The 24335-nt window shown below is 37.9% G+C and overlaps 1 protein-coding gene across 1 annotated transcript; it reads right to left on the bottom strand.

Annotated features, from left to right (window-relative positions):
* Window positions 1–799: 799 nt before the first annotated feature.
* LOC145979379 (sodium channel protein Nach-like) lies at window positions 800–23910 on the bottom strand. Its single transcript, XM_083112248.1, has 8 exons — window positions 23881–23910; window positions 19515–19660; window positions 11647–11764; window positions 10058–10340; window positions 7506–7556; window positions 5926–6055; window positions 3191–3300; window positions 800–1352 (listed from the first exon to the last, which is right to left on the bottom strand). The coding sequence occupies exons 1-8, from the start codon at window positions 23887–23889 to the stop codon at window positions 1111–1113; spliced, it is 1089 nt and encodes a 362-aa protein (XP_082968374.1). The 5' UTR covers window positions 23890–23910; the 3' UTR covers window positions 800–1110.
* Window positions 23911–24335: the final 425 nt, after the last annotated feature.

Below are 24335 nucleotides of genomic sequence, written 5' to 3'. Positions count from 1 at the left end.
CAACTTGGATTAATAAAAATACAAAGGAAATAATTTAAACAACTTAGACTATAATAAAAACAAAATAATGGAAACAACTTTGATTAATAAAAATACAAGGGAAATAATTTAAACAACTTAGACTATAATAAAAACAAAATAATGAAAACAACTTGGATTAATAAAAATACAAAGGAAATAATTTAGACAACTTAGGTAAAAGGTAAAGTGCTCCCCTGTGCATAGCACCACGCCATGAAGGCGTATAGGGGGTGTGGGGGTAACGCCCCACACTTTCTTGATCCGGTCGTGAGTGGGGTTGATGTGATCAGCTTCACGCCTTTAGACAACTTAGACTAAAATAAAAACAAAATAATGGAAACAACTTTGATTAATAAAATACAAGGGAAATAATTTATACAACTTGGACTAAAATAAAAACAAAATAATAGAAACAACTTTGATTAATAAAAATACAAACAAGGTAATATATATGTACGATTTGGAGTAAAAATACTAACAAAATAATAGAAGCAGACTAAGGCTACACATAATCCATACCTGTTTAAGCATGTCGATTTTTTCCCACACCAGTCTTGTAGCAGAAACTCCTGTCCTTTTTGTCAGTGTTGAAAGTCTTTCCTCCAAACTGGACTTTGAAGAGAAAATATGGAGGTCACTATTTGCAAGATGAAGAGAGTATGGTGGATGTGAGGGAAAGAAAAACTGTTCTCCTGCCGCAGCGTGAGAACGGGCATTGTCGTGCATGGTTTTGACAACACAAATTTCAATTTCCAACTTCATTACAATGTTTTATAGGATCTCTCGGCACTTATCGGGAATCTTTTCTGAAGTTAGACCAGTTGACCCGAACCAGACGCACAAGTTTTAGCTGCAATAGTCTGCTAACGTCGCAGTGCGAGGTTGTATCAATCAGTGTTGCCACATCACTTTAACAAAAACTTCCTCCTAGAGGCACAAAGAATTCTCTCATCCATTTATAATATTCACAATAAAAAAATGCATTTTCCGGATGGTCCCTGCAATTCCACGTTACCACTCGTGAACCATTAACGTTCTTTAGTCACTGACACGACTGTTGTACATCAATTTGTGCACTGTGGGAATTTATCACACATTAATACCCGCCATAGCAAATCGTGGACGACGTATATGTCCCTGAGGGTAAGCATTTGTCGTGTTCCAGCCAACTTCTTGTCTTTCGTTCAGTGTAGATAGCTTTCTTTTGTTCTTCCTAACGTCTGATTCTCCAACGCAACGACACAAGGGTCTGAGGACAAACCAGTAGAGGATTTCTGCCGCACTGATCATGCTAAACCCCAGGAAGAGACCGGCGATTCCTCCAAGGGATACTAGAATAGAAGAAGAGGAACTGGTGTAATTGCTGAAGTAATCCGCTAAATACATGTGAAGATGAATGATGATATATGATGAAGTTGTTGAAGGTGCGTACACTCACAAGGAACACCCATGCCAAGGCCAGGGTTCGAACCCGAGACCCCTGTAGCGCGCTGTAATAACCACTCCACCACGAAGGTCGGCTTATTTATTATAATTATACCAATTCTTATTAGTATACTTTCCTATTTGTATTATTGGTTACTTAATGCCACTTTTCTATACGAAGGACACTCTCAATCGACTCGACATTTGCAAAATGCGTAGGTAATGGGAGGATAATGCAATGATTAGCAACCTGTAAGTTTAATAATTTCACTCTTGTACCATTAGTGCTAGACTGCTCCAGCAAGAGCATTTCGCTCGAGCGCCAAATAGTTCACACGGGCGACGCTAGATAGCGTACGGTATTGAGAGCATCTTTGTTCGAGCGAATAACGCTCGAACAGGCAAAACGAGGATTAGATATACGCTCGAAGCCCAGTAGTACACGTATAACCGTAATTTGTCTGTGGTAGTGGGCACTCAAATATGGATCGTGAAGCAAAAGACGCAGTGAGATTGCACTAAAGTGAACATAAATCATTATCTCCATGTTAAAATTAAGATTAGTCTATCTTACCAACCTAAAATTGACAGAAATTTCTCGGCAAATGAAAATTTAATATCTCTGTGCATGCTTGCAACACCAGCAAGTTTACTAACAGAGGAGAAAGTTCGACAATGGATTCAATTCACAGGCAGATGGGTGGAAAGGCCATCGCAGTGGCTCGCTCATAAGTAGGAAACGGAAGTTGTCATCTTTTTTCTATCTCGGACACGATGCCCATTAAATATACACAATATTACATTTTCGTCTAGAACCCAAAAAAGTTCATTTTAAAGTGCATTTTTTTGCATTTTTTTTGCCAATTTTCAGGTTTTCCCCCGATTTTCGGCATTTTCCCGTCATTTTTCGCAATGTTCGGTGTATTGTTTCGTCATATTTTGTCACTTCTTTCATTTTCGTAGTATTCTTGAGTCTTTTCACCATGGTGAACATAGGCCTATATATATATCTCGCAGGATTGCACTTTACGAGCAAAAGAAATGCTGAACTGGTGACAGGCTTTGTTGTGTCGGGGGAAACCACCAGGTGCCCGTCTGGGGCAAACTCAGATTTAAGTTCAGATAAGGAAAGGTTGGAAATACCCTGGCCAGACACTGCTTCCATTGGAAATCCTCGTTGCATATTTTAATTGAATGGTATCATTTGGTGCTTCTTTTTTTAAAAGCAAGATTGCATTTTGTTTAATTTCCTTTTTATTTCAATTTTTAATCTGAAACTAACAAATCTAATGGTCATTTTTTACATTTTTTTTAGGACATTCTATTGGTCATATACCTATATTTTTTAGGTCATCAACTTCCGCTCCCTACCCATAAGTAACTGCACGTGGACCCCAAACACACATGCACTAACTCAAATCTGATGATATACAAAGATCAGCAATAGGTCTGTGCTAAAATGCAGCAGCAAATGTGTGCAACCCTACATACAGAAATCTACTAGATAAAAAACAAAAACAAATTATGGTTTTCATTTGGTTCTCCTTTGTATAAGGTTTTTGTAACAGATACGAGATTCAGAAGGTAAAGAAACAAAGCCATTGAAAATGGGCAAATTACAATTTTTGGAACCTCGTTTCCCCCCAGTTTTGGTGCACATGGATTTAAGGGTACTGATGGTGGAATTATAATAATTGATGCTTAGATCACAGCCCTAAAACCAGCAAAAGGACATAAGTCGTACCTAGCAACTGAAGCCATCCGAACAACACATCATGCCTATACCGCACACCACTGATCCTTGAGAAGAAAATGTCTGCATAACCCACATAGTCAGTTTCGAATGGATGCGTTCTGAAAATACAAGACAATTACGATTATGGACTCACACAGTTATAATACAACCAACTACATTGTTTTCTTAGTATTCATATCAGGAATGCAATCCCGAGTAGACTGAACAATCACATGATTTCCGAATTTTTTCAGCCTAAAGAAAATGTATAGTATGGAAGTAAATACCCTGTTAAGGGTGTTAGAGTTGGATTAAGCATTGCCTGGATCAAAATACCTTGTCAGAGTTGTAAGGGAATTTTTCTCGTGGTTGTACAGTCACCGGCTATAAAGATGATACACTTAGATCCTGAATAGCTTATTCAATTCTGAGTTAATCTATGCTGACCAATTTTTTTCGAGTAGGCCTTCTATTTTTTTCTCTTGAGAACGAAAAAAAAGTACCGTTTTCTTTGGTGTCTTGGGAAAGATCGCTCTTTTTGAAATTTTACATATAAAGAAACGAGTCGTCCGATCGCGATGAAATTTTAGTAATGTACAGGCAGAAAGGTTAATTCTAAATGTTCAGATTTTAAAAATGCGTCAAAAAACAGTTCTTATGAATTTTGCGAAACAACTTTTTCTTGGTATTGGGTAGTCCTACAAATACATGGTCTTCTTTTGAAGCTCATTGCATCTGTTTTTAAAATCCATTATCATTGTCGATTCACATTGCGAAACCGATTTTATACAGATTTTTATTCAACGGAGTAAAGAACTTGGCAACACTGCAAACACCGACTCACAGTGCCAGCCCGCAGTTTGGACGGTTCAACGGACATCGCTTTGTGCAGTGTTGCCACGTTACACATACTTGAATAGCAGTAATAACGAGCAGAGGAAGGAAGAAGAAATTATTTACCAAGGGCCAGAGCCACAGTCTAATCTCCCAACAAACGATGAGATACAAATAAGCACTGACAGATTAAAGAAAAATAAATCGCCAGGTGAAGGTGGGATAACTGCGGAATTGATAAAAAACGGAGACATGAAATTGAGAGAGGAAACATGTAAACTGATACAAGCCACATGGAAATCAGAGAGAATGCAAAAGGATTGGAATACATCAATTACCTGCCCAATTCATAAAAAATGAGATAAGCTGCAATGTAGTAATTATAGGGATATCGCTGTTGAACATATGCAACAAAATATTTAGAAATATATTATATGCAAGACTGATGCCATATGCAGAAGAAATATTGCAGGACTACCAATGTGGTTTTAGAAAAGGACGATCCACAACGGACAGCATTTTTATGTTAAGAATAATATGTGAAAAATTTTATGAATTTAACCTTGACCTGCACCTACTATTTATAGATTTCAAACAAGCCTATGACTCAGTGGATAGAAAAGTTTTATATAAAAAACCTTGAAGGAGTTTGGCATTACTAACAAATTAGTGAATTTGATTATAATGACAGGCAATTCCACTAGCAAAGTCAAAATAGAAGGACAAATGTCAGAAAAAGTTTCTAGCAAGGGGGCGCCTTATTAACTATTCTGTTTAATTTAGTTTTGGAAAAACTAATAAGAAACATAGAAACATATCCAAATGAAACTATATTAAATAGAACAAGACAGTATCTAGCTTATGCTGATGACGTTGTGATACTCGGACGGTCAGTGAAAGCAATTGAAGAAGTAACCACACAAATACAAGAAGGAGCGCAAACAGCAGAACTACTGCTAAATCAACAAAAGACTAAATACATGAGAATCGCAAAAAGTATTCCCAGGAGACAGACATTAAACGTAAATAATATGCAGTTTGAAGAGGTTGATAGCTTCAAATACCTTGGCTCCTTGATAACAGCAAAAAATGAAATAAACAAGACCCGTAGCAGGTAATAGATACTACTATAGACCAATACACGTTTTAATGTCTAGAGCAATCAGCAAAAAAGTTAAAATAAAAATATATAAGACTATGATAAAGCCAATAGTCATGTATGGGATTGAGACATGGTCCGAAAGAGAAAGTGACATGATTATTTTAAATACATGGGAAAGGAAGATATTACGACGAGTATATGGACCAGTGGTAGAGAATCAATACTTGAGAATAAGAACGAACCAGGAACTGTATGATTTATACAAAGACTTGGACATAGTAGGAGATATTAGAAGAAGAAGACTACAATGGTTAGGGCATATTGTAAGGATGGATGAAGACAGATTGTTAAAACGAGTGTTGGATGAAGGACCAGGAGGAAGGAGAAAAGCAGGAAGACCTAGACTGAGATGGTTGTAGGATGTAGAGAGGGAATTGAAGGAGCTGAAAGTTAGAAGCTGGAGGAGAAGAGCAGCAGATAGACGAGAATGGGCGAAGATCCTGAAGGAGGCCAAGGCTCTCAGCGGGCCGAAGAGTCAAGGAGTAAGTAAGTAAATAAGTACGAATTAAGCGATCGTTCCCAAAACTCGAATAAAGCTGTACTTTTTTTTGTTCTCACGAGAAAAAATAGAAGGCTTACTCGAAAAAAAAATGGTTAGCATAGATTAACGCAGAATTGAATAGGCTAAATGTTGATGTAACTCGTATTTATGTAGGTATACTGGAGTCCAAACTTGAGTATCTATAGCCTAATTTTTAATCTGACAGTAGGTGTCCCATTTTTATTGCCGATCCCTTACGATACTTACTGAAGGCTTGATGAACTGACAAAAGAGAAAATGTCGTCCTCGCAGGGTGGTAAGCAATCGCAAGCAAGCATTGGTGCTGACATGTTGAAGCCTGGAGTGCCATCCGGAGGCCTGTTCTTCCTTGCTGCTTCTGTTAGAAGAGAAAAATGAAACAATTTTAGCCCGAAACCGGTTCTTTTCCAGCGGCTGAAGTGTGAAAACTTTGAACATTGCAACCAGCTTTGTCACGAAAGCTGATACTTGAATTCAAAAGACAATATATTAAAGTGACTGTAATTCTTGAAAATCTCTAATATTCAAACCCTTGATATTACAAGAGGAACTTTATATGTATGTTCAATATCTGATAAAAAAAATACTGGGTAATTTTTTCTTCCTTACACTTCACAATCTAACATTATCTATTTTATCGCACACAGCCCACAGATTCTTATATTTCAGATTATGCCAATAACTAATAATAGCAAATATACGAACAATAAATGTCTTGTAATTTCCATTCGAAAAAGCATTTCAAATCAAAGTCCTTTGCAAAAACAAACCAAGAAATTTTGTGGTACTAATAAACGACTTACTTCCTTTTATTTTGACATAGATACACTGAATGTTTGTTTCATAAGTAAATCAGGTTCACACCTATTTTATTTAACACTTTCAGGTCATTCACTTCACTCTTCTCCCCCCAGGCAGTGCTTTGTCACTTTGAACCACGAAATATCCTTTTGCACTACTATGCTCCAAATCTCAATGAACAAATCTATACAAGAAAATATATAAAATTATATATTAATGCATTAACAACCTAATGTGAAAAGATAGCCAGTGACACGAGTGTAACTAGAAGAGCAGATTGAAATATCATACTGTTGACAGAATCCTGTCCAAGAAAAATTAAACTTGATCTTCAACTTAAACTCGTTCTGGAGATCTTGACATTTCAGATTGAATCTCATTTGGTTTCTGGTTTCAGTCTCTATGTTTTCTTCGATTCTCACTTCTGTTCATTGCTTTTTATTTTGCAGCTTTTCATATCTTGTTATAGTTTACGCTATTTAAGTTCCATGTTATTGTTCTTCCTCAAACTTCAATGATTTTTGTTATTTTTCTTTCATCTTCTCTAGGCGCCATCTATTATCATCTTTAGTAACGACTTTATTATTGTGTTAACCCAGAATAACGTTCTTCTAGATGCTTAATGGAGGAATTTTATTCTTGATTACTTTCACGGAGTTCATATAAAACCAAACCACGATCTCGCGGAATGGCAGACCTCCAAACAGGTATCTGCTCGAAATGGCGAAAGCAGGAATTTTTTCGGGAGGGGCTGCAATTGTAAAGGTGGATAGTAATTAATACATAGCTTAATATTTGACGGATTTTCATTTGAAAATTTTCATTTTATCAAAATTTCGGGAGAACATGGCCATACTTTATGTTATGGTTTTAATGACTAAATAATAGCCTTATTTTTTAAATACTCGAGTGTTAATGTTAACGAACACGTTTATTGTTGTAGATATATGTTATTCAAAACATAATTTTAATGATCGGTAACAGCCCCTCTCAGCTTAATAACTTACCGGAAAAATCGTTAAGGCATTGGAAATCCTCCTCGATACACTCTCGAGCACCTAAAAATGAAACGAAAGAAACTTATAAAGCCATCTCAACATAACGAACAATCAAGTCAGTGGTGGATCATAATTATACATTCGCAATTATCTCGCAAGCGGTTCGCTTGCGACCCCATGATTACTGAGACTTTTTTGCTTCTACTATCGTGTACTTTTCACCGTTTAAGTTTGCGCTATCACTTCTGGTACACTTCTGGAACACCCTGTATAACTGTACATACACAGGGTGTTTCAGTGACCTTGGTTCAAACTGACAGGGTGGATGAAGACTGACCCAAGTACCAACATGTACAATATCTACCTGGCTTGTAGATTTAATATGGGAATTACTACAGGGTGGCTCAAAAAGTCACTTAACACCCCCGGTACAAGGCAACTGCAGCGCGCAACATGGAAATGGTGATGACCAATCGTTGCCAGGCCAAGGGGGAACCACATTGACGCCACCCATCTTGATGTCCGCCATCTTGAATTCAACTTTAGAATTTTAAATAGGAAGGGGGTGATATGATATATCAAATCAGGCTAGAATTTCACGAGAAATCCAATGGTGAAGTTTTTTTTTATGTATCTTTAACCAGCAAAAAGTTATGACTGAATTATTGTACCAATGCCATGATTAACGAACCTTATTTATTCTCACCACGCAATGGTAAATATTTGTGAGCTTTATCCCACTTTCCGGAAAAAAATATGAACCGTACCCGGCGCACACACACGCACCCACGTTGCAGTGGCAGTAAAAATTCAGAAACGGGCCCCACTATCTGAAACGTCCCGGGTTCGACGTGGCAGACACCATCTGGAACGAACCTGTTCAGCGTTAATCACTGCAACGTACCGGGTTCGACGTTGTGACGGTCATCAGAATGCAGATTTACCCATAATGTTAACTCTATTCTAGCCGGAGATATGAGGATCTTATGGACTCAGGATTTGGGTATAAGTAATGAAAGTTCGCGTCAACTTAACAAGTTTATTACGCTGGGGTTAAATGTAGATATCCGCACTAAACAGTCACAATATCTTCTGATACGATCTCACTGCACTTTGTCGTTCCTGAAGATCCAGGTTCGAATCTCCTCTGCTGGAATCTTGGAGAGGGAGGACAGGAACCATTCAATTTTTCCTCTTTAGAGAAACCAGAGGGGGGTAAGGGACCTTATTCTTCTTTTAGGTCATTGGAATACAACTATGTTGACATTGGGGACAATAGGGCATCAATTTAGCGACTCAAAGAACATTTAAATGTGCCTTCCTATTAACCAAAGAGTAATATCAACAAGCAAAAAAAAATATTATAAGCTTATAATGGATAAAGCTTACTTAAACGTTATTTACCTTAATTAATTACTTTATTAAAGCTAAGCCAAAGACAGTAATTAAACACTGCTTATTTTTCCCTTAATGAAAAATTAACTATCGATGAACATCACCCTTCGTATAATCTACCTGGTAGGCCAAGAAATATGGCTATCGCTCGTATAATCTACCAGAGTAGGCCAAGAGATGAAGTCATTTCTGAATCGACTGTTCTGAAATGTATAATCTACTAGTAGGCCAAAGAATACGGATACCCTTCGTATAATCTACTAGTAGGCCGTCTCGCAACAGTAATTATATCCACGAGCTAAACCGTAGCTTAGAACAATGCGTATGTACTACCTGATAGGCCGAGAAATATTGCTATCGCTCGTATAATCTACCAGAGTAGGCCACACTGTAAAAAGCTCTCTTGTAATCTTAAGCACCCGTGTGCTAGCAATGCTGGACTATTTGCGGGAGCAGAGCTCGACCAAGAGTCTTCGAAGAGTCAACACAGAGCTAACTGGCCAGGGCCGCGTCGCTGCTTATATACAATTCTGAGCGCAGCGCCAGCGCCTCTAGTGGATACTCGTGAACTACAAGAGCGCTGTTTAACATTGAGTGCCATCTATACAGGTTAACAATGAACTATTATAACAATAACACTCCCTAGTGAGATATGGTAGAACTTCGTTCTCTACCAAGCATAGCAGTGAAATCCTATGCAGAAGCGATAATAAAACAGATGAGATTACACAATGATATTCAACAATAAAAAGAACAAATGCGTAACTTTGTAACGATCTAGCGGGATCGTTGCAAATATTTTTTGTTTCTGCTACTTTTGACTTTTGTTGGCATGATATCCCGGATCACTTTTACGAGACGAGACGAGACAAAACGAGACGGGACGAGACGAGACGAGACGAGACAGAACCCTTCGAGACGGGACACGAGACGGGACAAACGAATATATTCGAGACGAGACAGCGTTTTCACGAGACGGGACGAGACAGACCTTAGTCTCGTCTCGTGGGCAACACGACTGAGGCCCCCTCAGGTAAGTAAGTTTCATGTACTGCACGTGTAAGCTAGAGTTAGGCTTGGCGACCGTGGTGGCCATTCGCCTACGTAACTTTATTTTTGCATCGCCCTGTAAATCAATTCAATAAATCAAAGCGAATGTTCCTTACCCATCCTGGGGTAGTAGTAAGGAGTGCAGTGGCACTTCTGCAGCAGAAACAAGAGCCGACACTCCATGAGGCAGTTCTGAGTGCTGTAGTAAGAGAAGACGGCGGAGGTGTCGAGTTCGTCCTTGAACTTGCATCTTCTCCTGCGAATGTCCACCGCCCTCACTTCCGGCGTGCTGTAGAAGTTGTAGGCGGAGATCCGGATGTCGGTCTTCCTCTTGGGATCCATGGGGAGGAAGTAGCTCTGGGTGATGTCCGGGAAGCTGTCCGGAGGGTGGAGGTAAATCTGTAAATCGACAACGAAAAGCATCAAACACTTTTCGATTGATCGAATGATTGATTTAAATGTTGTTTTAAGTCCACTTTATGCACAGAACGGCTAATCGGGAGTGGACCTACTGTTTAAAGTGGGATGCGAACCAGTGTGCTATGTGCGTGTACCTGTATCGAACCGGAAACCGTTGATTACAAAGCGGCTATGTTATCAAATATTTTTAGAGTTGATATCGGAAGTGTAACCAGTGGTATAAACCTTCGATAAAAAATTGTTGGAAAATTGTTAGGGGGATGGTACTGAAATAACATCTTGCACTGTACCTGGCACTGTGTAGGCATACCAGTCCTGATTACTATATCCCACATATTTGGTCGCCGCCAATTTTTTTTTGTGTGTGGGGGGGGGGAGGTGTGTGTCAGGCCAATGATAAAACTTGAACAGTAAGAATAATTAAAAACAAAAAGAGTTATTTTTGTCATGGTTATAATTGTTAATATAGAATAATAACTATATAAAACTAATCAAAATATACTAATTCTATCCCAAATTAATTATTATATCCTTGGAGAGCCTTTGTTATTCGAACACCCAAATGTTAATGTGTCTACTTTTTTCAATATCCATATTCTCGTACTTATAGAGTAAAAGTATATATTTAATAAGAATTAATATTATATATACATATTTGATACAGTGTTAACCAAAAGTAGGTGGACAGTACGTGATGAAGCTTTTTTAAAATTATCCGGTCATATTAACAAACTAAATTGTGTTTACTGGTATAGTGAGAACATGCATTTAGCATTAGAGCAATAATCAAACTAGCCTGGTGTCACTGTTTGGGGTGGTATTTCAAGTTCTGGTGTTTTAGGTAAAATAAATGTTATCATTTACTGTCCACCTACTTTTGATTCACTCTGTATTATTAAAAATGAAAAAAGTCAGAAACGCAAGGGTAAGTCCGATCTAGCTGCAAACGAAAATAATAATAATACCAAATAAAATAAATAAGAAAATGAGCCACTGTGTATAACGTAAAATAAACATGTGATTCACTGTTTCGTTTTCGGTGATGTGAACCTGGCACCCTCGTATAACCTCCGCACACTGTATGCAGTCCTGGATTTCAGAGGATATAGATATACAGTGGAACCGCGCTTTTACGTTCCCGCATTTTACATTTTCCCACATTAAGTCGTGATGGTGTTGAAATATTCCGTTATTTAACCATTTTTTTTTCATTTTAAGCTTTTCCAGCTTGCTCTCCCGAAAAAGGCAACACCGAGGTTTCACTGTATTTACCGTCTGTACTTACATTATACCCCTTCACCCTGGGATCACTCTCCATGGACTCGCGGGAGATGTTGGCGAAAAACAGTTCTACGGCTGTAGCTGTTCCTGCGGCATTGTTTTGGTGGAGATCGGCTTCCGTCCTGGAATAAACGCGTGTAGTGTGATCAGGAGCGTCGCCATAGGGAAGACTAGAGGGGCTCTAGCCCACCCTTCTGTCTAAAAAAAAAATACATGAGAAATTTTCAGATACAGTAACAGAGCATGCATACACAGAGGGGTACAGATTGATTCAATTTACTTCGCTTTTCTGCTACTTTTGGCTATTGATGAAATTCATGAAGGGACGCTCACAAAGAACACCCATTGCCAGGCCGGGATTTGAACCCAGTACCCTTTGCGCCGTAGCGTGTTGTGCTAACCACTCCTCCAAATATTTATTTATTTATTTTATGCCCTCAACAGAGGTAAACCTCCAATTACAGACGACAGATTGGTTTAAACAGAAAAAACCAAAGAAAACAATTAGCAAATATACAAACATACATCAACCGTTGTACAAGTAATCAATTAGTTACATAATCACAAATAATAAAATTAAACAATCTGTATCTTTCACTTGTTTTTCACCGTACAAGAACAAAGACTTGTGCAATACTTACATATATTAAATATCCATAGTGTGTCACATGCCAAATCGGCAGACACAATCACGAAGGTGAGACGGAATAGTTAGCGGAAGCGACGACAGATGGCAGCGCGCCAAAGAATGATAAAAAGAGTTGATTGTGGAAATTGGAAGAGGATAAAAATGATTATATGAATTATAATAATTAGAATATAAACAATTGAAACGTACAAGAATGTATGGAATAAATAAATGACACATTGTAAATAGTAAATTATGGGATTGATATTAATTACAACTGACGAGGAGAACGTCGCCAGCTTGTGGTTGTTTGTCCCCGGTGGCGCTGTTGTCAAGTTAGACGCCCCGAAGCACTTTACGGCTGCGGTCTTTATTAGTCGCACAGGGCCATAGGCAAAGCTGGATATTAGGGATCCTCGGTTATTTCCCCGATGTTGGTTTTAGGAGGAGGTGCTATTGTCAGATTAGACGCCCTTAAAAATCCTCTATTTGGGTTATTCCTGAGTAAACAAAAAATGATCGATCAGACAATTCGATTATTGATGGCGGGGAAACAACTTCCGGTTTGCGAATTTTCCAATGTAAAGAAGTGGAATACAGATCGTCACAGAGCTTATTTTCTTATAAAAGATCGGAAACAAAATGGATCACTTGAAATTTTTGAGTGATATAGAGAAACAAGGTACCTAGAAAAGATTGGCAATTTCCCGGATCCTTCGGATGCAGATATAAGGGACAATACTAATATTTTCCAAGGCAATGCTGATCTTCTATCATCAGTTTCGTTTTTTAAAATACTTCTCCAGGTTGAAATGAAGCTTATAACATTGAAATACTTCGATCACAACAGTAAAATAAATAATAGTAATTATTAAAGTTACAATTAATTAAATACATTTTATTCGAAATTAATTATTATATTATTGTTGGTGTGTGTGTATTATTATCATGCTATTCGATCCCGAGTGAATATCCAGCACTATTTTCCATTAATACTTTTACATTTCATAGTTACTATACTGAAATACACACATATTGTAGCTTGTTATTAACTTTTGCAAGTGTCGTTCAAGAAAGGACTTTAGAAGTTAGATAAAATACTCACAAAGTTTATATTGTGCGACCTCATCTAAAATTATAATTTTTCGAATTCTGAAAACAGTTGAACCATTTATTCTTTGAATTAAATGGTAGAATATGAAAAAATTTCCTGGTTCCTGCATTTTTCACTCATTTTCTCGATCTAATGCATATTTTACATTGATTACTCTGTTCGAATACTAACCAAGTTAACTTTATTTCTGTTATTAACAATAAAAATAACAAACTTCCTGCTTTTTTGCAACTTGAAATGAAGGATGTCAATTTCCAGAGGGGGGAGGGGAGGGGTCGACTGACCTACCGACGCCCATGGAGAGAGCGCTTATCAACAAACAAAAGGCAAATGCGTTACGAAATGATTATAAATAGTTCCAACTTTTAAATTTAATCAAGACATGTGCGTTAGACAATTATAATTTTCGAAACATGTAAAATATCTTCATTTGATTTGATAAAGTACCGATTCCAAGCCTCCTCCCACGTGTTTGTGTCCAATCTTTTCGCCTTACTGCCTAAATCCAGTGATCTTTCAGTATCGGGTCTGTCTGAAAACGATGCATAGATACCTGAGAACAATCGTTTGTTCCCTATCTCATGTTGAAACCAAAAGCCACACAAATATTGTCGCCCTTTCCGAAGACACTGCCTTTACACCTCTGAATTCAATGTTATTCTTTTCAAAACCGGAAGTGCAGTCCCCGCCAGCGCCAAGGAAGCACAGAAATGTAAAGATCCAGTGAATAGCGCCCATAGCTTTGGTTCAATTCTCGACAAGGATTGCCGTATAATGATTTTCTATATTATTGAGAAGAGTTATGGAGAAGAGAATATTTGCGATAAATAAGAGAAATAAGACTTTTTGCTGCGAAAGAAGAATAGAAGAAATAAGAATTTGCAGTGGAAAGAATAAATAGAAGAATTTATCGAGAATATAAGAAATAAAAATATATCTACAGAATATAGAATAAACTAAGAATCGCTGCGGAAAGAAGAAATACAAATTGATATGAATAGAGGAAACAAGAACTGCGATGAGAAAAAGGGGATGACCGTTTTGTATATAGAAGAATAGGCAGAAAGAAGAAGAAGCTTTCATTACTGATAAAAGAAGTCTTTTCCATTTATCCTGCTTCTCCTTCTATTAACCTGCTGGGTGAAATTAGTCTATTAAATAGAATTATTGGGTGATCTTATTTTAGTTTTGAGAGAAGAAGAAGTCTTTCCTATTTATCATAAAAGGAAGTCATATTTCCATATAGAAGAAATTGATGAAAGAAGAAGAAGCCTTTTCCATTCACCATAGAAAAAGTTGAGGAAAGAAGAAGAAGCCTTTCCATATTTTATCACAGAATAAATTGATGAAACAAGAAGAAGCCTTTCCTAATAGAGGAGAAGAAGCTTAATGATAAGAACAAAACTCAACCCTGCTATATATTTTTCTTTACCGTGTTAAGTTTCAGAATATAGACTCGCCTTTAAACTTATCCTTTGGCTATAAACGCTTTCTTATTCGTATTCCCGAACCAAGAACCCATTAACCCTAAGATTAAGATTTATGTAGCCGTGGGATAAATAAGTAAAGTAGCAAGTGTCATGGGAAGGCGAACGAACATGAAAAGCTAAAAGGAAAAATCAAGTTAACTCGAGCACACTGGCCCAATCAAGGCAGCGACAATAACAAAATTCCTCTCTGGCTAGACAGAATCCAGCTTGCAACTACCAGGTTGCTCTTCCTGCTCGAAAGAGGGAAGTTGTGGCACGGTGGCTTGTAAGCTCATCAGAAACACGGCACGGTGAGTCGGATAAGTACCCCAGACTTTTGGGGAACATGTAACGTTATCGTGGTCGCGCGGTCACCGCTCAGGTGCCGATAGCCAGCACCTGCTGTCCGGGGTGATTGCTTCGGTCGTGCCGTGGTCGTCACCAGAGTCCGAGACGCCAGAGGGGATGCTGCACGATTAGGTGAGTGTGCTGTGCTCGTCCGCCTTCCTTACCTCTTCACTGAGTCAAGGAGTGCTATACACAACCTATAAAACCCATTTTCCTGTAGTTTACGGTTATTACAAGCATAACAAAACAGTTTTTCTTTGTGACGTTTCAGGAGAACACACGCTCCTTTCATCAGATATTTATTTTCATTTTGACTAAAGATACAGTTATAACAATGGTTAGTAATTTTTTTTAAACAAAAAAATCTGTTATATAATGGATGTTGTCAATGTTACATTGTTGTAATATAGCAACTTAACTGTGAAAAAAGCAGTCTGTTTTACTTTTATTTCAGATTTTTTAAAATTATGAATCCTAAATATCATCAGGTAATTCAAATTCATCATTGTTTTCACGAAGTCTCTTGATGTTTTCTGTTACATTAAATTTTAAAGATGGTGGCTTACTCCATTTGTGAAAAAGAAAACTCCATACTGGATCTATGTTACCATTTTTATTATTTAATTTATTCCAGTGTTCTTCTGCAATGAACGAAGCTTCCCAGACATTCAACTCTGTGTTTCCCGTTAATCTTTTTAAAACCCTTCTCTTTTTAATCAAATGCTTCTCTTGGATGATATGAGTTGACAAACCTGTTCTTGGGTTTAGATTTATAATGTCCAAATCGTGTTCGTGCCATCTTATTGCCATTTTCCTTGCTGTTTGTCCCACATACTCCTTTGAACATGAACAACTTATATTATATATTCCTGTGGTTTCCACATCTGGTAGAGAGTTTCTCATTTTGAATTCATTAAATGTACATTCCATAACCGTAAACTACAGGAAAATCATTCTATAATGCAAGCAATGCGTACATACAAGAAAAACTACTATAAAACCCACTTGAACATTGTTGTATTGCTACATCCCTAAGTGACATCCCTGGTACCTCGTAAGAAACCTTGTCACGCATCAATAGATATATAATTGTAGAATATAATGGAAATAATGGGGAAAATAGTGATAATGAAATTTTTACAATGTATTTCTTGTCAAAGTTCTGATTCAATCATTTTTTTATATAGGTTGTGGTGAATCGGGACTAAACTCATCCTGTTTCGCCACATTCTCTCTTCACTTGCATTTGTAAAAGGAATTAAGTCCGTTAGCCTTCGCGTAATATTTCGTCTGCTCCCAGAAGCTCGTTCAGGTTGGTTGATGCTGCCATCTAGCGTGTTTTTCGGGGCAGACCTTTTCCTCGTTCCGCGAGACTGCGAGTCGACTTCCTGCTCTAGCCTGATACGGTTGCCGGTGTGCGATTCGCGATTAAAATTAACCGATATGCCATCTGGTGGGGCTTTCAGGAACTAGTCTAAGTAGGATATGTTGTGTTGAAGTCGTTTAAAGCATGGAGAATATGCGAAAGAGTAAGATCTACTGTTCAGGTTTTTTTGTGCTCTAAATCGTTTTATGGGTCAGAACAAATGGAAAGTTTTCATGTATTTCCACCCCGTGGAATCAACAAAATGAAATTTGTAAATAAATCAGGGGAATCGTAATTGATTGACAGAAGATTGGCATGGGGAATAACACTGTAATTCGGCAAGGAAATTACGAAAAATGCACGAGTCTATTCACTTTATTTATCGAAAGATTGCCATGAAAGTAAAGTTTTAAATTGTACTTTATAAATAAAACTTTTTTACTTTTTCGAAAAGTCATGAAGCGTCTTACCCAATGCATTCATGTATTATGTATGTGTGAAATTTGGAACAGGTGCAAGTCGATTAAGAGAGAAGATGAAAATAGTTTGAGAATGAATTAATGTCAAATGTAACCAGAAAAAGAAAATGGAAATGCTAATGTTGCTGCTTCATTCAGTACGATGTCCTTTTTCAGTGAGGATAGCCTGGTCATGAAATCGTGAATATTATCGAGAAAGAACTGCAACGATATGTTCGCAATTTTCTCCTGCCAGCTTTTCAAGTATAGGTCAATTTCAATTTCTTTATTTTCAAATCATTTCCGAGAATCCCAGTTACAACATGAGGTGCAGATGATACAGCACTGCTTTGAAGAATCAGTGCGTATACATTAGTTTCGTCTGCGTTTTCCCTGTTATTTTTGCCTATCATAATTAAATGCTTCGTTCTCATCACAGCTTCACCTTCGTTAGAGTTCCTGGAATTCACATCGCATTCGCAATATTTAAAAATATCGCGTAATTTAAACGTTTCTCCTCCATAGCAGCCTTGACAACACGCTGCTGTTTCGTACTACTGCTGAATGTAAACAAAGAGTTATCCTACTTAGAGCGGCCATATTGGAAGCGACACTAGCGCTCAGGTGGTAATTTTAATCGCGAATTGCCTTTTCCTTGACGAGATACACGCCCGAAGGAATGAGGCGAGATTTGAGTAACTTCCCCGATCACCTTGAATTCGTCAGGAATACTCTCTCCGTGTTTCCAGCAACATATAATCAAAGGTGGGCATGGTAAAACTAAGTAGTTAGACCAAGATTTCAATTGCTCGGCTTAGAAATATTTGTTAAATGACCGGGGGGCAATTACCCTCCCCCTTTGGGTCATTTCCAAATCAACTGATTACGAATACGTAACAATAATAATGGAACGGTTCTTGATTCCTTATAACATGAGAGAGACGTTTGAGTCGGAATATAGTGTGTACTAATTATTACGCCAGCCATTTGTGATATTTATTGGATTTTAATAGAGTGTAAAGAAATCAATTGACGTTGATCGTCGTCAGATTGTTAATGTTGGCCTGGTGATGATATATGCTGTTCGTCCTATTTAATATGGGATTAGTTTGAAAGTAAATGTTTCGTGCTGTGAGGATAAGCATTAGTTACTTAATTTTTGCGAGTTTATTGTTGATGCAAATTTTCACTTGTTTAATCCGTATATGTTACGAAAGAAAATCCAAGATCAAATCTGATGAATGTATTTTCAAAAAAACAGAGAGTTTGTTACGTAAATAAAGAAAAGTCAAAAATGAAGTGAAGAACTATCTTATTCTATTTGAAAGCTGACTGAGGAGAGGTACGACAAGGGATTAGAATTAGTTCCTTCCCACTTCTCTTGTGTACACATTTTGGAGTGGGTAATATTTCTGCGAACATTTGTAAATTCAATTTCCAGGGTCGTATATACGTTATTTCGTCGGGAGCGGGACTAGATGAGCCCGATTCAACTTCCTATTAATTACCATTGTACGCATCAAGGACCGCATCAATAGCACTTTCTTAATGTTTAGTCAAATCTGGGTATTACTGGTTTTGTCCACCCGGACTTACAGAGCATTCGCCCGTCCTTGATCCTTTTTTCTTTACAGGTGTGTAGTCAGATTGTGACAGGGTCAATTTCGAGGGGGGGCTTGTTCTTTATTTTTAGGTGGATGTTTCCAGTCAATGCACTTTTATATTCCAATAATCGTTGACGAATTATTGAAGGGTGTGACGTATTCCTACTGACCATCATAAAGTAGCGAACATGGACCGTTACAACTAATGACAACAGAACACAACTAATGGAAGCGTCACAAGTTTGAATGTCGACTACAGAGGTAAAGAGATAGAAAGAATAATTTAGGATGAATGATGAATAGAAATATAGAAGACAGAAAGAAGGAGGTTGAGAGACAGAATGATGTAAAGAAAGAAAGAACAGAAGAACTAGAGAGAGAGAAGAAAAAATAGAGGGAGATAGAAGCAGAAAAAAGAATCAGAAGAAGAACATGGAGAAGAGAGAAATTACTTCGCTTTCTTGCCACTTTTTCGTAATTGCGAAGATGAGGGAGAATGATGATTATATGAAATTTATCAGATACACTCACAGAAAAAGAAACGCTCATCCCCAGGCCTGGATTCCAACACTGGAAATTCAGTTGCAAGATTGACCACGTAATGAGCTCCCCTACCGAGCCAGCACTTTCTTGCAACGTTGTTATTCCATATCTTTGCACTACAAAAATATATACTGTGATCAAACCAAGAAGAAAATGAATATTATTCGCTTAATATATTTAGTACAATTATTAATATCATTGTGAAGTTTACTCTTAGAAGTGAAACCATGACGATGCTTACATTAGAGTTTGACGTTGAGGAGGCCGAAGTCTCATTAATTAAGAATACAGCCAATATTATAATTAAATTGCTATAGAAACATTGTAGTGCTGTATTTGTACCTGTATTTTGAGTTGTCGGCTTCCAGGGAGTTGAAGGACCAGCAAAACCCAGCTTCAGTCCTCTGCATTTGGAACATCTCGCAGCAGTCTTGCTTTTCTCCCTTCCAGTAACAGCTTCTGAATATCTCCTTGCAGTCTGGCATCACCTAGAAACAGGAATTTTCAGATACTCAAGACTTTCATAAACTATCTGAACTTGCAAGGTCTTTAGAATTGCCCTACTACAACGTTCAGTTACAGCGCCTAGAATAAAGCCCCTATCACACGGAACTGGATTTCTAGTTGGAATGCTATAGTTGACGCTGGACTGGCTACCCATTTGCTAGTTTTCGCCTCACACGGTACTTGTTATACCGTACTTGTTGATAGTCTTTCGTCCCCATAATGGCGGCCGCGCGAGATGTAAACAACGTGTCACTTCACACTTTTAAAATACGATAACTATCCAACCGAGAGGAATATCGCATCGCATTAAATGGTTTTAGGTAGAGAAGAACGGCGCTGATTAAATACATACTTTACAACGTTTACTGTACACGTATGGAAGAATATTTTAGCTTTTTCAATTGTAAACATGCCTTTCGTGTTGTATGCACTCGGAAGCCACAGACAAAAAAAGGCTACTTTACAAACTCACAGAATATCTTCACATGGCCAAACTTTGCTCTGATTGGCTGTTCCGCAGAATCTAGTCGAAGAAGTTAGTAGCAATTAGAACATGTCCTATTCCTCAAAACCAGTCAAGCAGTCAGCCAGGCGGCCATGATTACTACCCAGAAAGTCAGTTCATCGCCAACTAGGGCATTCTAACTAGAAATCCAGTTCCGTGTGATAGGGGCTTAACGTAGTGTGGAAAACGGCATGGTTCTTCCCTCTCTCGCTGGTTCCACTCGAAAATGATCCGCTAGAGGCGCTGGTGTTGACCCCGGTGGTTGGTGTTCGACTGCTTATAATGCAAGTAAATGGTTTTTTTTTTTGCTGCAACGTCTGATTCTTTTCCTTGTAACATTTCTTTGTATCAGAAAATTGTTATGATATTTGGTACAGTAGTCGCGAAAATATTCAAGAATATTATGAACCGTCGATCATGACCTGTCCTTGAGTTTTTTTATTAACAATACGGAAGAAAACATAGGTATGGATTGTAACACGTAACATGACAATTGCTGCGAGAATTAGTATTGTGTATGCATTATCCTGAAAGGTTTATTAATATTGTCATTGTCACAAATATTATTTTTATGGAAATTCACACAGACAATACTCGTTTATTTTTCAAAGATTGTTTTACATCCACTCGCGTGTTGTCCAACTTACCGCCCAAAAACTCGCAAGCGTGAAATATGACACTTTTCGTTTCCCGCTTACTGGAAAAATGTAAACAACGTGTTGGTTGAGTTATATTTTCACGATGTCTGGAAACTGTCGCCACTGTTTTGTGCCTGGTTGTTCTAGTGGATATCGTTCAAGTAAAGAAAAGGGTATTTCTGTATATAGTGTTCCCAAACAAAAATATAAATTAGACGAGTGGAATCGTGCAATTCCCAGAGCTGACAAGGAACTCTATGATACAGCTGGTGTTTGTGAATTGCATTTCGATGAACAATACATTATCAGAGATTATTTTCACGTAATAAATGGTAAGGAGGTAAGGTTGCCAAGGGGGAGGATATTATTAACAAAGGATGCAGTGCCTACGAAGTTTCCAAATCTGCCAAATTATTTCACAAAAACTGTTCCTGGAAAGAGAAAATGCAGAAAAATGTGTGGATCAAGTGCAAAAAAGCCAAAGAACAGTTTGACATTTAATGAAAGTTTGTCCATTCCCTCGCTTAAAGAAAACCTCACGGTACCCACAGAATTTTGGGAAAGGTATGTATGTAATCGTTTATTTGAACTCCATGGAATATGAAATTAAATTCTTTCGAATATCTGCATTTCGGGAAAATGACTTCATAATATGTACGCCACGAAACATTTTTTCTCCTTCATGACACTATTTCAATTTTATTAGTATACAAAAATAAACTTGTGTACACAATCCAACGTTTGACGTCCAGCCTCACATGCGATATGTTGATGCTCGTGTTGCGTTGCACATAAAACGTATTTATGTTACTTTTCTGTGTAAATTAATGCCATTTCGTGACTGCAAATCACTCCACAAATATAACTGTTTCCATCAATTCACTTACCGCCTTTCTAGAGAAACAAATCTACACAATATATTCCAAAAACTAACTAAGCCGCATTACTTTCATAACAAAATTAGCACCTGGGTCGATCGCACTGCCATCTACTTGTCATCGTCTCGGGGAACCAGTTTCTTGGGTCGTTTTCCACACTACGTTATTCAAGGCGCTGTAATTCAGTTAACTACAAGGAACCAAGCTAGAACCAAGCTAGGAATACTATCGACTAGACACTTCTACTTATGCCTAGGGCAGGGCCTCGTGACTGACTCGTACAGTTCCGCCTTCCGATGTCCTATGTGAAATAAAACTGGTCGTTAACCTGTGCCCGACTAACCTAATTTCGTAACGATATACTAGATAGAAGTATGTTTTCACTTAAAATTAACTTGAGAATAGAATGTTAGTTTGGCCCAACACCCCAGAAAAGGCATAAAATGAAATTTTCAGACATTACTTGCAAAACTGTCCAGTCGATAGCCTTACAGTTAGAATATGGTTCAAGCATTATATGTATACTAGATGATCCCAAACTTCTATTTGACAGGAATATAATGAATTCTAACTATAGTGTAAAATGAACTTGGAGTTGAACGGCATTGGGAGTGTCACTATTCATCTCAGCGGCCCCGAAAACTATGTTTTCCACACTAATATCGGTCGTTTTACATGACACCCCTTCCCACCCCACCCCTAAGGGTGCCAGGGGTGTCTTACTCCCACAGTGTTTCTTTCCAGATTGTAAGTCATATGTGTACCAAGTTTGGTCATCGTGAATGTCACCAATTAGCTTAGAGATTCCGAAAACTATGGTTGATTGATTTGGTGTTTTAAGTCCACTTTATACACATTAAGGCTAATCGGGACTGTACCTACAGTTTAAAGTGGTATCCGAACCAGTATGTGCCTCCACAGTGAATCGAACCCGGGACCCCTTGATTACAAGGCGACGACGCTACCACTGCGCCATCGGGGAGGCCCGAAAACTATGGATTCGACACTAATCTAGGTCATTTTTGACATTTTATTTGTCACCCTCTCTCACCCTCCATCCCGATAGGTGATGAACTTGGAGTTGAACGGCATTGGGAGTGTCACTATTCATCTTAGCGACCCCGAAAATGATGGATTCCACACTAATATCGGTCGTTTTCGATTATTTTTACATGTCACCGCCTTCCCACCCCCGCCCCTGGGGGTGCCAGGGGTGTCTTATCCCCATGGTATTTCTTTCGAGATTGCAAGTGATACGTGTACCAAGTTTGGTTGAAATCGCTCAAGGCGTTCGAGAGTTATGCCGGAACAAACACACACACACATACACAATCATACATCCATTTTTATACCTAGGTAATATACATAGATAGATGAGTAAGTTAAGCAGAGATAAGCCCCCAGACAAGGCATAATATCAAGTTTTCAGACATCGCCTGCAGAACTATCCAGTGTATACCGATGTTGCTACTGGAAGCAGTCTCTCTCTCACGGAATTATGTAAACTTTATAACTATGATTATATTTTTCCTGCAACAGTCTTTATTGCGAGACTACATTTTATGTTCTTGTCTGAGTATTAAAATAGTGACAATGGTTCTCTAATAGCATGCAATCTGAATTGGACTATACGTAGTATATAGTTTATCTTTTACTGATTTTATCACTATATTCGTATGTCGAGAGGATAGTGAGAAGTCAGTCGATGAGAGAAAGAAAGAGGAACATAAAGAGAGTAATGATCCAGAGAGAGAAACATGATGACGATGATCAATAAAAATTGAAAGCGAAGTATAAGCACGAACTGGAACAATACACATGGAGAAAAATAAACCGGAAGTGATAGGGAAGGTCAGGAAAAAAAGTGAAAAATCATATAAGAATTAAAGAAACTGAGAAATGAACTGAAAAATGTAGTAAAATGGTAGGAAGAAGTAAAAAAAAGAATAAAAACAAAACTAAACAGAGAGACAGAGGAACTAAATTAAACCGATGAGGCATTACAAATGTTTTACATGAAAGAGATAACCTTGCTGTTGATGATCTCATTATATAAACAAAAATCTATTTTTTAACATGCGTTACTAGATATGGTTATGGTATACTCGTATTTTCAGAGCTTTACGACATAAAACTGAGCAAGGGTCCTTGTTGTTAGGAATAAGGAAATGAACCATTACCTGCAGCATGAAATCTGTAACATTGAGTCCAGGCAAACCACTGACATCAGTGCAGTTTTGGAACTGTCCTACAACGTAGCATGGTGCATATAAATATGGATAGACCATCCGGTTGTAGCCGTTTATGTTGAAGAAGAACGTTGTCAGATTTACCCTCTCTCGTAAGTGCGAATTCCTGAGCAGGGAACAAAAAATGCAAATGTAAATATGTATTAACACTTCGTATAGAACTGCAAACAGAACACACACTGTATCGTAACGAATTATGGAATTATACTTTCTCTGGAAGCTTCAATCTGACCGAGGGTCATTCACTTGTTTTCAGCAGCTGTCTGCTCCTCTGAGGTATTTTAATTATGCAGAATCAAGTGTGTACAGACTTCCTGAAACATTAGTGTGAGAAGAAGCAAAGAAGTAAACAGGTAGCAATCTGCTTCGAAGATAGGAAGAACAAA

Source organism: Lepisma saccharinum, chromosome 26, assembly GCF_977018435.1.
Source record: "Lepisma saccharinum chromosome 26, izLepSacc3.1, whole genome shotgun sequence".
In the NCBI taxonomy this organism is placed as follows: domain Eukaryota; kingdom Metazoa; phylum Arthropoda; class Insecta; order Zygentoma; family Lepismatidae; genus Lepisma; species Lepisma saccharinum.
This window is presented reverse-complemented; position numbering and strand designations above follow the sequence as displayed.

Coding starts and splice junctions, on each gene's coding strand:
- LOC145979379 (XM_083112248.1), bottom strand. Junction 11,765..19,514: donor GCCGACAACTCAAAATACAG/GTACAAATACAG, acceptor CGTTTATTCCAG/GACGGAAGCCGATCTCCACC. Junction 6,056..7,505: donor ATGCCTTAACGATTTTTCCG/GTAAGTTATTAA, acceptor CTCTTCTAACAG/AAGCAGCAAGGAAGAACAGG.